Below are 12,011 nucleotides of genomic sequence, written 5' to 3'. Positions count from 1 at the left end.
ATCACACTCCTGACTTGTGCCTTGTAGATGGTGGACAGGCTTTGGGGTGTCAGGAGGTGAGTTACTTGCTGCAGGATTCCTAGCCTCTGACCTGCTCTTGTAGCCACAGTATTTATATGGCTACTCCAGTTCAGTTTCTGGTAAATGATAACCCCCCCAGGATGTTGTTAGTGGGGGATTCAGCGATGGTAATACCATTAAATGTCATGGGGAGACCGATAGAATCTCTCTTGTTTGAGATGGTCATTGCCTGGCATTTGTGTGGTGCAAATGTTCCTTGCCACTTATCAGCCCAAGCCTATATTTTGTCCAGGTATTGCTGAGTTTCTACACAAACAGCTTCATTATCTGAGGAGTGGCGAATGGTGCTGAACATTGTGCAATCATCAGCAAACATCCCCACTTCTGACCTTATGATTGAAGGAAGGTTATTGAAGCAGCTGAAGGTGGTTGGGCCTCGGACACTACCCTGAGGAATTCCTGCAGTGATATCCTGGAGCGGAGATGATTGACCTCCAACAACCACAGCCATCTTCCTTTGCGCTAGGTATGACTCCAACCAGCAGAGAGTTTTCCCCCTGATTCCCATTGACTCCAGTTTTGCGAGGGCTCCTTCATGCCATACTCGGTCAAATACTGCCTTGATGTTAAGGGCAGTCACTCTCACCTCACCTTTTGAGTTCAACTCTTTTGTCCATGTTTGAACCAAGGCTGTAATGAGGTCAGGAGCTGAGTGGCCCGAGAGGAATTCAAACTGAGCAGGTTATTGCTAAACAAGTGCCACTTGATAGCACTGTTGATGACACATTGCATCATTTAACTGATGTTTGAGAGTAGACTGATGGGGCGGTAATTGGCTGGGTTGGATTTGTCCTGCTTTTTGCGTACAGGACATAGCTGGGCAATTTTCCACAATGTTGGGTAGATGTAGCTGTACTGCAACAGCTTGGCTAGGGGCACGGCAAATGCTGGAGCACAAGCCTTCAGTACTTTGCTGGAATATTGTCAGGGCCCATCGGCTTTGGAATGTAGCGATATAGATATCTATCTTGTAGGTAATGCAGTTAATGTTCAATTGCTATTTTCTGTTTGGACGTTGTCACCATTATAATTGCTGCTATCTGTGCCCTCACTAAAGAGGTAGGTAGTGGGAGCTTTGGTATCCTGCCTAAATCCCTATTAGAAGGGAATAAAAGATGACAATTCATCAACTGAGTTAGAAAATCTTGAGGGAAAACAGGAGGATTAATCCAGGAACCTGAGTGGTAGCTGTAGGTGACCTTTTTCTCTCTCCTTTTCTCCTTACATTCCACCACAGTGACTTGGCACTGTTACGTGATATTTTGTGATATCAAGAAACGACTGAAGGTACTGGATACTGCAAAGGCTATGGGCCCTGACAAGATTCCGGCAATAGTACTGAATCGTACTGTGCTTCAGAACCTGCCGTGCCCCTAGCCAAGCTGTTCCAGTACAGCTACAACACTGGCATCTACCCTGCAATGTGGAAAATTGCCCAGGTATGTCCTGTACACAAAAAGCAGGACAAGTCCAACCCAGCCAATTACTGCCCCATCAGTCTACTCTCAAACATCAGTAAAGTGATGGAAGATGTCATCGACAGTACTATCAAGTGGCGCTTGCTTAGCAATAACCTGCTCAGTGACGCTTAGATTTGGTTCCGCCAGGGCCACGCAGCTCCTGACCTCTTTACAGCCTTGGTTCAAACATGGACTAAACAGCTGAACTCGTGAGGTGAGAGTGACTGCCCTTGATATCAAGGTAGCATTTGACTGAGTATAGCACCAAGGAGCCCTAGCAAAACTGAGGTCAATGGGAATCAGGGGGAAAACCCTCTGCTGGTTAGAGTCATACCTACCACAAAGGAAGATGGTTGTGATTGTTGGAGGTCAGGCATCTCAGCTCCAGGATATCACTGCATGAGTTCCTCAGGGTAGTGTCCTGGGCCCAGCCATCTTCAGCTGCTTCATCAATGACCTTCCCTCCATCATAAGGTCAGAAGTGGGGATGTTTGCCGTTGATTGCACAATGTTCAGCACCATTCACGACTCCAGATACTGAAGCAGTCCATGTAGAAATGTAGCAAGACCTGGACAATATCCAGGCTTGGGCTGATAAGTGGCAAGTAACATTCGCGCCACACAAGTGCCAGGCAATGACTATCTCCAACAAGAGAGAATTCAACCATTTCCCCTTGACATTCAGTGGTATTACGATCACTGAATCCCCCACCATCAATATTCAAAGGGTTACCATTGACCAGAAACTGAACTGGAACAGCCATCTAAATACCGTGGCTACAAGAGCAGGTCAGAGGCTAGGAATCCTGAGGCAAGCAACTCAACTCCTGACTCCCCAAAGCCTGTCCACCATCTACAAGGCACAAGTCAGGAGCGTGATGGAATACTCTCCACTTGCCTGGATGGTTGCAACACTCGAGAAGCTCGACACCATCCAGGACAGAGCAGCCTGCTTGATTGGCATCCTATCCACAAGCATTCACTCCCTCCACCACTGACGCACAGTGGCAGCAGTGTGTACCATCTACAAGATGCACTGCAGCAACGCACCAAGACTCCTTAGATAGCACCTTCTAAACCCGTGACCTCTACCAACTAGAAGGACAAGGACAGCAAATACATGGGAACACCTCCACTAAGTTCCCCTCCAAGTCTTACACCATCCGGACTTGAAACTATATCGCCGTTCCTTCACTGTCGCTGGGTGAAAATCCTGGAACTCCCTTCCTAACAGCACTGTGGGTGTACCTAACTCCCTTGTAGTACAGCGGTTCAAGAAGGCAGCTCATGACCATCTTCTCAAGGGCAATTAGGGAGGGGCAATAAATATTGGCCTAGCCAGCAATGCTCACATCCCATAAATGAATAAAAAAAATATTCTTATTTTACAAATAAGTTGAATAGGAGCCTTATTTTAATGTTGAGGCTGTCACTAGACTTTTTTTTCTGGGTACTTCAAAGACAGGAAGTCCAGCAAAAAGCTGGTAAATTGTCTTGCTCATACTGCTGAGTCTTTATAATGGAGATGTCTGTCTGTCTTCTGCTTCTCAGGCATTTATTCATCTGTACCTACAAAAACTCTATGTTCTGCTTTTATTTGCAGTCTAGAAAGGAAGTTAAAAGTAAAAAAAAAAACAGCTGAATTTAACGCTGCCCCAGTGGGTCAGTTGGTGGCATGGGGGCGGTGAAAAATTGAGTGGGAGGCTCCGGGAGGCTTACCCACCCCGCTCCCGCCTCCGGTCGACTTTACGGTGGGGGGGATATGGCCTGCCTGCCTGAGGCCAATCAAGGCCCTTAATGGCCACTTAATGGCCACTTAATGGCCACTTGAGGGCCCGTGCCCCACCTCTACGGGTATTTTACCCGTGGCAAGTGGGCGTGCTGGGAACGTGAAAGGCCGCCCAGGGATAGCTGCCGTCCTTTCTGCGCCCCGGGGTGGGGGGGGGGCATGGCAGTCAGACACAGGGTGCCCGATTGAGGTCCCTCCCGCCTCCCACCCCACCCCCGAGACCCAAGACTCTGTTTCTCCCCCCCCCCCCCCCCCAAAACTACCACTCCAGCCTCACCAGGGAAGGACCAATCCCCCTGGTGAGGCAAGCCCAAATCACTCACTGTCCAGTGTCCATTGCCTCAGCTGGGCTGCAGTCCCAGCAGTGGCCACCGCCCCCAGTGGCACTGCTGGGACTAAGAGCTGCCGGCACGCTGATTGGCTGGCAGCTAACTGAGGCGGGACCTCCCCCTCAAGTGGGTGGAAGTCCCGCCTCGAGACAGTTAAAGCCTGGGGACCAGTAAAATACGGGACGGATCCCCAGGCTGGGTGGAAGCAGGATCGCCACCGACTTTCGTGTCGGTGGCGAATTCCTGTCCGCCCAAGGTAAAATTCAGCCCATAATTGCGTAAAGATGGGTGGCAGGTCAGCAGATTGGACAGAATATAAAAAACAGCGAAGAATGACAAAGATTAATAAGGGGAAAACTATCTAGAAATATAAAAAAATAGTAAGAGTTTCTATAGACATTTAAAGAAAAGACTTAAAGTGAGCATTGGTCTTTAGAAAGTGAGTCTGGGGAATTAATCATGGAAAATAAGGAAATGGCAGATGAATTGAACAGGTATTTTGCATCAGTCTTCACTGTAGAGAATGCAAGTAACCTCCAAGAAATAGCTGTAAATCAGGAAATGGAAGGGAGGGAGGAATGCAGCAACATTTCAATCACCATGGGAGTGGTACTGAGCAAATGGTTGGAGCTGCGGGGCAGACAAGTAACTGCGTCCTGATGGACTTCATCCTAGAGTATTAAAAGAAGTGGCTAGGGAGATAGTTTGTTTTAATTTTCCAAGCTTCCCTGGATTCATTGAAGGTTCCATTCGACTGGAAATAGCTTATTCAAAAAGGGAGAGAGACAGAAATAAGGCCAGTTAGCTTAACATCTGTCTTGGGAAAATGTTAGAAGCTATTATTAAAGATGTTATAGCAGGGCACTTAGAAAAATTCAAGGTAATTAGGCAGAGTCAACATGACTTTATGAAATGGAAATCATGTTTCACCAATTTATTGGAGTACTTTGAAGAAGTAATATGTGCTGTGGATAAAGGGGAACCAGTGGATATACTGCACTTAGATTTCCAGAAGGCATTTGATAAGGTGCCACATCAAAGGTTATTGCAGATAATAAAAGCTCATGGTGTAGGGGGTAACATATTGGCATGGATAGAAGATTAGCTAGCTAACAAAAAACAGAGTAGGCATAAATGGGTCATTTTCTGGTTGGCAAGATGTAACGAGTGGTATGCCACAGGGATCAGTGCTGGGGCCTCCACTTTTTACAATTTATATAAATGACTTAGATGAAGGGACCGAAGGTCTGGTTGCTAACTTTGCTGATGACACAAAGATAGGTAGGAAAGTACTTGTGAAGAGGACATAAGGAGGCTACAAAGGGATCTAGCTAGGTTAAGTGAGTGGGCAAAGATCTGGCAAATGGAGTATAATGTGGGAAAATGAGAAATTGTCCATTTTGGCAGGATGAATAAAAAAGAAGCATATTATCCAAATGGTGAGACATTGCTGAGCTCAGATGCAGAGAGATCTGGGTGTCCTAGTGCATGAATCGCAAAAGATTGGTATGCAGGTACAGCAAGTAATTATAAAAGCTAATAGAATGTTATCGTTTATTGCGACAGGAATTGAATACAAAAGTGGGGATGTTATGCTTCAGTTATACAGGGCATTGGTGAGACCACATCTGGAGTACTGTGTACAGTATTGGTCTCCTTATTTAAGGAAGGATATAAATGCTTTGCAAGCAGTTCAGAGAAAGTTTACTCGACTAATACCTGGAATGGGCAGGCTGTCTTCTGAGGAAAGATTGGGCAGGCTAGGCTTGTATCCGCTGGAATTTAGAAGTGTAAGAGGCGACTTAATTGAAACATATAAGATCCTGAGGGGTCTTGACAGGGTCGATGTGGAAAGGATGTTTCCTCTTGTGGGAGAATCTATAACTGGGGGTCACTGATTAAAAATAAGGGGTTGCCCATTTAAAATAGAGATGAGAGTTTTTTTTCTGAGTGTTGTGAGTCTTTGGAACTGTTTTCCTCAAAAGGCAGTGGAAGCAGAGCCTTTGAATATTTTTAAGGGAGAGGTAGATTCTTGATAAGGGGGTGAAAGGTTATCGGGGGTAGACTGGAATGTGGAGTCGAGGTTACAATCAGATCTGCCACGATCTTGTTGAATGGCGGAGCAGGCTTGAGGAGCCTAGTGGCCTACTCCTGCCCCTACTTCTTATGTTCATATGGTGGTGTATGAAGTTTGGATTGAAAAACTATGGCCTGGGTTTTGTAGGATCAGTATCGATGAGGCTATTAGCACTCATCGTTAGCACCCTCTGGTGAAAACAGGAGGTTGCTGTCGGATTTTTCCCTTCTCCCCTACGAGCTTCACCACCTCGTCAAGAGATTTGACATTTAAACATGTGATGGGTGTAAAGTTGCAGTACTTATCCACTAGGTACCCACTAAACATGCAAGAAAATATTAGTGCTTTTCCATTCAAATGTAATGAATTTTTAATGGTGTGATAACTCTTAATTGCTACCAAACAATCTCTCTGGTGTTGTATGATTGCCTTTAAGAGTAATGTCCCTTTAAGATCTTAGTTTGCTAATGAGCTAAGTACCAGGAGGCAGTCATGTGATTACAGGCCACCGTGTCTCTGCAACAGTAACACCGAGAGAAAGGTTCTGTAAATAGTTTGTTCTGTACTGTACATAATAGTTTTGCTGTAATAAACCTGTTTGAGATCTTCATAACTGGACTCCACGCATCTCATTTATGTTGCATCAGGCAACATAAAGAACGCATTACATCTGGAACTGAAAATTTACTTTTACAAGTGTGGAATCTCGTTCTTTAGATTTTAATTCATGTTGAAGATTTTAAATTATTTTAAACTTTTTCTTATATTTCTCTCTAATCTCATCTTCCTTTCCCTCTTTATTTTGCTTCCAGTACATGACTCTAACATTCTAACTTATACTTCCTGAATTAGACTGCATACTTCAGTAAGGATTCTTCAATCTGGTTGGTTGAAGTGACGTGTTGTTGCTTGCCTCATTCACACACGTCCTGGATCCCCTGTTGAGGGCGCCACACTATATCAGACTCCCTCAGTTGCTGTGCAAAAGCCTACTAAATATTCGTTGGCATCTGTAAGTGTACGGCATTTGTTCGCTGTTAACCACAAAATCCGGGCCATTCTTTTGGCTGAACAGAGATAACATAACTCTTCATGTAGCCATAGTGTAATTAAGTGACCAAAGAAGAAGAAAAACATCAATTTTATTGGAATAGGTTGTATATAAAATGTTATAGGAAAAGGGGGAATACACTTATATCGATTTTCTCCAAAGGCACTGCAAATGCATAGATATTAAACACTTGGTTTTGGTGAACCATCGTAACTGAAGGTAAATCCATGTAACAAAATGAGCATTGATTTTTATATTGATATCTCTATTATATTGCTGAGGGCATATGCAAACAGAATTTAAACCCTACTAATATTTCACACTGGAAGTCATCCTCAAAGCTCCATTTTCCTTTATTTGAGACAAAGTCAGGGCTTCTTTTATCCATGCTTGTTTTTTTCTTTAATTTAATCCTGGCTGGTTGATTTGTTCTGAGCATTTTATATTCTGTTCTTACACAAGGTTTTGCAAAAGGGATTGCAGGCAGCAGTCATGGGGAGGGTCTTGAATTTGAGGATAATGTACATGAAATTGTACAGAACATTCTGCAAGAGTTGGTGACCACTGTTGTTGGAGGTAGTGTATTCATTTTCATGTTAATTTATTTTCATAATTTTGTTGTACATGTGTAAGTCCTCATGACATTTTTATTTTTCCTTGATTTTCTTTGATGCCTTAATCTCACGAGGTAATTTTTCCCCTTTCTGCCAGTATGAGTTTCAATTTGGATAGTAGAGCAAAAATTTTAATAGCAATGATTGCTTGTGTGTGTAGAGATTCTTTCAAAATATTTTTTGTAGTTGATTTATGTTTTACATCTCTAGCCAAACACAAATTGGCATCAGGTTACAGATAACAATTATGTAATCAGTGAAGTTGGATCAATACAATAGTTCTAATACTATAGCAGGAAAATGACATTTGTTATCAACAAATTTAAAATGTAGGGCAGACAAAAAATTTGATATCACTCTGATGTTACACAGAAGTATTGGGTAATGATGTACCGTAGAATGATTTGGTCCTGTTGAAAACTGACATGATGTAATGGGGAGAAATGCAAGTTAAAATGAAGACAGATTTGGAAACAATGTTTGGAGAAAAATTTTTATTGCATATATGATATACTCATATTTTCCACATGTTTGGAGAGTTGACTGCAGTCTTACGAGTCTTGGGTGATGAAAATAAATAACAAGCAATGTATAATGTATTGCAATTATTGCATGTGACAACTCATCATATTGATGTTTTACTTTTTGACTTCTGTTGGTTTTGAAGACAATTTTTTCCAGTACACAACTAATGCAAGATTTATTTATCTTTCAGTTTTCAAGGTACAATGAGCAAATTTAGGTAAATCAATAAATTAAACCTGGGACCACCTAATCACTTTGCTTTAGTAACACACCATCAGGTGCATTTATTCATAGGAAGTGCACTAGGTCATTTAGCCCACTCCAGTCTGTTCCGCCCATTCACTGAGATCATGGCTGATCTGCGACCTAGCCCCATACATCTGCCCTTTGACCCATACTCAAGATCTTTGGTTAACAAAAATTTATCAATCTCTGATTTAAAATGAACAGTTGATCGAGCTTCCATTGCCATTTGCGAAAGGCTAACAAGGCAAAGGAATAGACAATAAATTGTTGGATAATGAGAAGTGTACAGGAACAGAGGGATCTTGGAGTGCATGTCCATAGATCCCTGAAAGTTGCTGGAAAGGTGGATAAGGTGGTCAAGAAGGCATACGGGATACTCGTCTTTATTAGCAAAGGCATAGAATAGAAGAGCTTGTCGGTCATGCTGGATGCAGTTCTGGTCATTGTATTAGAGAGGGTACAAATAAGACTTACGAGGATGTTGCTTGCACTGGAGAATTTTAGTTATGAGGAAAGATTGGATAGGCTTGGGTTGTTTTCTTTGGATCAGCGGAGGCTGACGAGAGAACTTATTGAAGTGTATAAAATTATGATGGGTCTGGGTAGAATGGATAGGAAGGCCCTATTCCCCTTGGTTGGGGGATCCATAAACATGGGGGCATAGATTTAGGATAAGAGATAGGAGGTTTAGAGGGGAATTGAGGTGAAATCTTTTCACCCAGATGGGGTGGGGATCTGGAACTCTCAGTCTGAAAGAGTGGTAAAGGCAGAAAACCCCAACATTTAAAAGGTACTTGGATATGCAGTTCAAGTTCTGTAACCTACAAGGCTACGGACCAAGAGCTGGAAAGTGGGATTAGGCTGGATAGCTACTTGTCGGCTGGCACAGACATGATGGGCACAACGGCCTCCTTCCATCCTGTAAATTTCTATGATTCTAACCAAGGCATTGCATAACTGAATCATGACTTCAGTCCCCTTGTATTCTAGTCCTCTCAATTATAAAAGCCTGTATTCCATTAACCTTCTTGATTATTTTCTGTAATATGTACCTGGCACCCTCAACGTCTCTTTGGACTTTCACTGTTTCTAACTTTTCTCCATTTAGAATGTACTCTGTTCTGTCCTTTCTTCGGTCCAAGGTGGATGATCTCACATTTGCCTTTGTCGAACTCCATTTGCCAAAGCTTTGCTCATTCACTTTATCAATATCTCTCTGAAGTTTTATGCTACCATCTGCACTGCTTATAATGCTGTCTATCTTTGTGTCTTTGGCAAAGTTGGATATGTGGCTTTCTATCCCATCATCTAAGTCACTAATCAATACAGTGAATAGTTGAGGCCCCAACACAGTTCCTTGCAGGACACCATTAGTCACATGCTGCCAATTAGAGTACCTGCCTATTCTCCCTTCTCTCTGCTGTCACTCACCCAATTTCCTAACCAATAATTTGCCTTCAATTCCTTGAGCTTCAACCTTAGCGAACAGTCTCTTATGAGTGACTTTATCAGATACCTTTTTGGAAGTCCATGGACATTTTGCTGTCCACTGCTTGTCACCTCTTCAAAAAAAAATTGTCATATTTGTCGGGCACGACCTACCCTTTACAGATCCATGCTGGCACTCTGATAAGCTGAACATTTTAGATTAGATTAGAGATACAGCACTGAAACAGGCCCTTCGGCCCACCGAGTCTGTGCCGAACATCAACCACCCATTTTATACTAATCCTACACTAATCCCATATTCCCAAACATCCCCACCTGTCCCTATATTTCCCTACCACCTACCTATATTAGTGACAATTTATAATGGCCAATTTACCTATCAACCTGCAAGTCTTTTGGCTTGTGGGAGGAAACCGGAGCACCCGGAGAAAACCCACGCAGACACAGGGAGAACTTGCAAACTCCACACAGGCAGTACCCGGAATCGAACCCGGGTCCCTGGAGCTGTGAGGCTGCGGTGCTAACCACTGCGCCACTGTTCCATTATCCTATCCATAATTATAGACTCTAATAATTTCCTGACAACAGATGTTCCCCCCCCCCCCCCCCTCATCTTTCTTAAATAGCAGAGTGGCAGGTGCAATTTTCCAATCGAAACAAATGGTTCCCAAATCGAGACAACTTTGGATGATTATAGTTAAGACGTCTGCAGTGATCTCACTCACATGCTTTAAAACCCTGGGATGGAAACCATCTAGTCCAGTCACTTAACCTATCCATATCCCTTTGCAGACTCTTCATGTCCTCTTCACAACTTGCTTTCCTACCTACAGTATCTTCCTGAAGAAGCTGTATCTGCAGAAAGAGAACCTTGGTCAGCAAAGATTTATTGCTTATTAGCAGGAAACTTTTTATGCCTTTGAGGTTTCAAAATGCCTTCACTTTGTTATGATGAAAGCTTTAAGTTACAGTTAGGCTGCAATGTGGTGATTGCCTCAATCAAATTTTCCAGACAGTGCAAATTGGAACTGAAATGTAAGCACAGTTTTGCTTTTTGGACTTTTTAACCAGTTTTATCCGTGTGGGTTTCAGCAACACCAGTATTTGAGCTACAATTTTCAGTGACTGATGGAGAGCTATTATTGTAGGTAAAGGACTTCAGTCATAATATTTTGCCAAATAATTTCTGTTTGTTTTATTTTTGATTTTTCCCCCCCCTGTTTTCTTCCTCCCTTTAAAGGACCTATCCCTACCACGCATCTGGGAGGATGGGACGATGTGGGCTGTGGACCTCCCCACTACCATCCTCAGTGCTGCTGTGATTGGCCAGTAAAAAGTGCAGTTGAAGGTGGGTGAGGCAGTGCCAGTTTTTCAGACCCCCCCTCCTTCAAAAAGATATTTTAAAAAAACAATCTGAGCCTGAAACTCATCCACAGATTTGAGTGATAGGCGGCAGCCCAGTGCCTTCAAACGATGAACTTGTATTTGCTGAACTTGACTGTTAGTTGGAGTTTAGTTTATTGATTCTTTTTGGAAGCCTATTTGTAGTTACTTGCAATATTTAGAATAGCTTTAAATTATTATTTTAGCATGTTTGAAATCTTTATATGGATGTCCAATTTTTGAAGTTAAATGTACGTTATTTGTAATTTAGTACCATAGCTGTCATTGCTCACTTATTAAATTTTACTGAACTGCATTTTCTTCAAAGTGATGCCTTCAAAGTCTTGTTTTGTGAAGTGTTCAACTGAAATGTTATTTTCCAGATTCAGAAGAAAAGCCAGGTGGGAATGGTTGTTCTGAAAGTACTACTGGCACTCTAGGAGATGAAGCTCTTGCAGTCAATGACACAGACAATGTTCATTCTAATGGAATTCCAGGGACTCCAATCTCTGTGTCATATACCCCATCACTGACTGATGACAGATTGTCAGTTTCATCCAGTGATACTCAGGTGATGCCAAATAAAAGAGATTAGATTTACCCTTCACTTTATTTTTGGGTATTTTTTTAGGCCAGATTATTATTGGGTCTTGTCTTTTGGTAGTTATTATGAATGGAGTATCATTTTTAAATCAGTGCTAGAAAATAGATTTTCTGATTTTATAAAGTCAGTCATCCTGCTGATTTTATGCAGTCTGGTTTTCCAGTAGCCAAACCGATTCACTTCTGCATTTAGACATTCACTAATTGTCACAACTAAATCACTAGTCAGTTGATATGTTAAAATTAACTGAGGAACTTCCAATTTTAAAACACTTTTGGATTTACTGTGTTAGCAAGTCTTAAGATTTATTGCCAGCTAACACTTTGGGGTTTATTTAGAGTAATGATGGAGGCCGTTCGAAAGACTCGTTACAAATGGAGCATAGAATTAGTTCTTGAACCTG

General features: G+C 42.4%; 1 protein-coding gene across 2 annotated transcripts in view; it reads left to right on the top strand.

Annotated features, from left to right (window-relative positions):
* arfgef1 (ADP-ribosylation factor guanine nucleotide-exchange factor 1 (brefeldin A-inhibited)) overlaps positions 1 to 12,011 on the top strand; it is a 327,463-nt gene that overhangs the window by 119,884 nt on the left and 195,568 nt on the right. Inside the window, exons 7-9 of one of the 2 annotated variants that reach the window (XM_068031958.1) lie at positions 7,250 to 7,363; positions 10,862 to 10,969; positions 11,388 to 11,575. In XM_068031958.1, coding sequence (XP_067888059.1) covers positions 7,250 to 7,363; positions 10,862 to 10,969; positions 11,388 to 11,575 — 410 coding nt within the window. The remainder of the gene's footprint in view (positions 1 to 7,249; positions 7,364 to 10,861; positions 10,970 to 11,387; positions 11,576 to 12,011) is intronic. The other variant, XM_068031959.1, reaches the window with a different exon arrangement.

Source organism: Heterodontus francisci, chromosome 5 (assembly GCF_036365525.1).
Source record: "Heterodontus francisci isolate sHetFra1 chromosome 5, sHetFra1.hap1, whole genome shotgun sequence".
NCBI classification, from domain to species: domain Eukaryota; kingdom Metazoa; phylum Chordata; class Chondrichthyes; order Heterodontiformes; family Heterodontidae; genus Heterodontus; species Heterodontus francisci.
The sequence above is the reverse complement of the archived record's forward strand: the minus strand, read 5'-3'. Positions and strand labels throughout refer to the sequence as shown.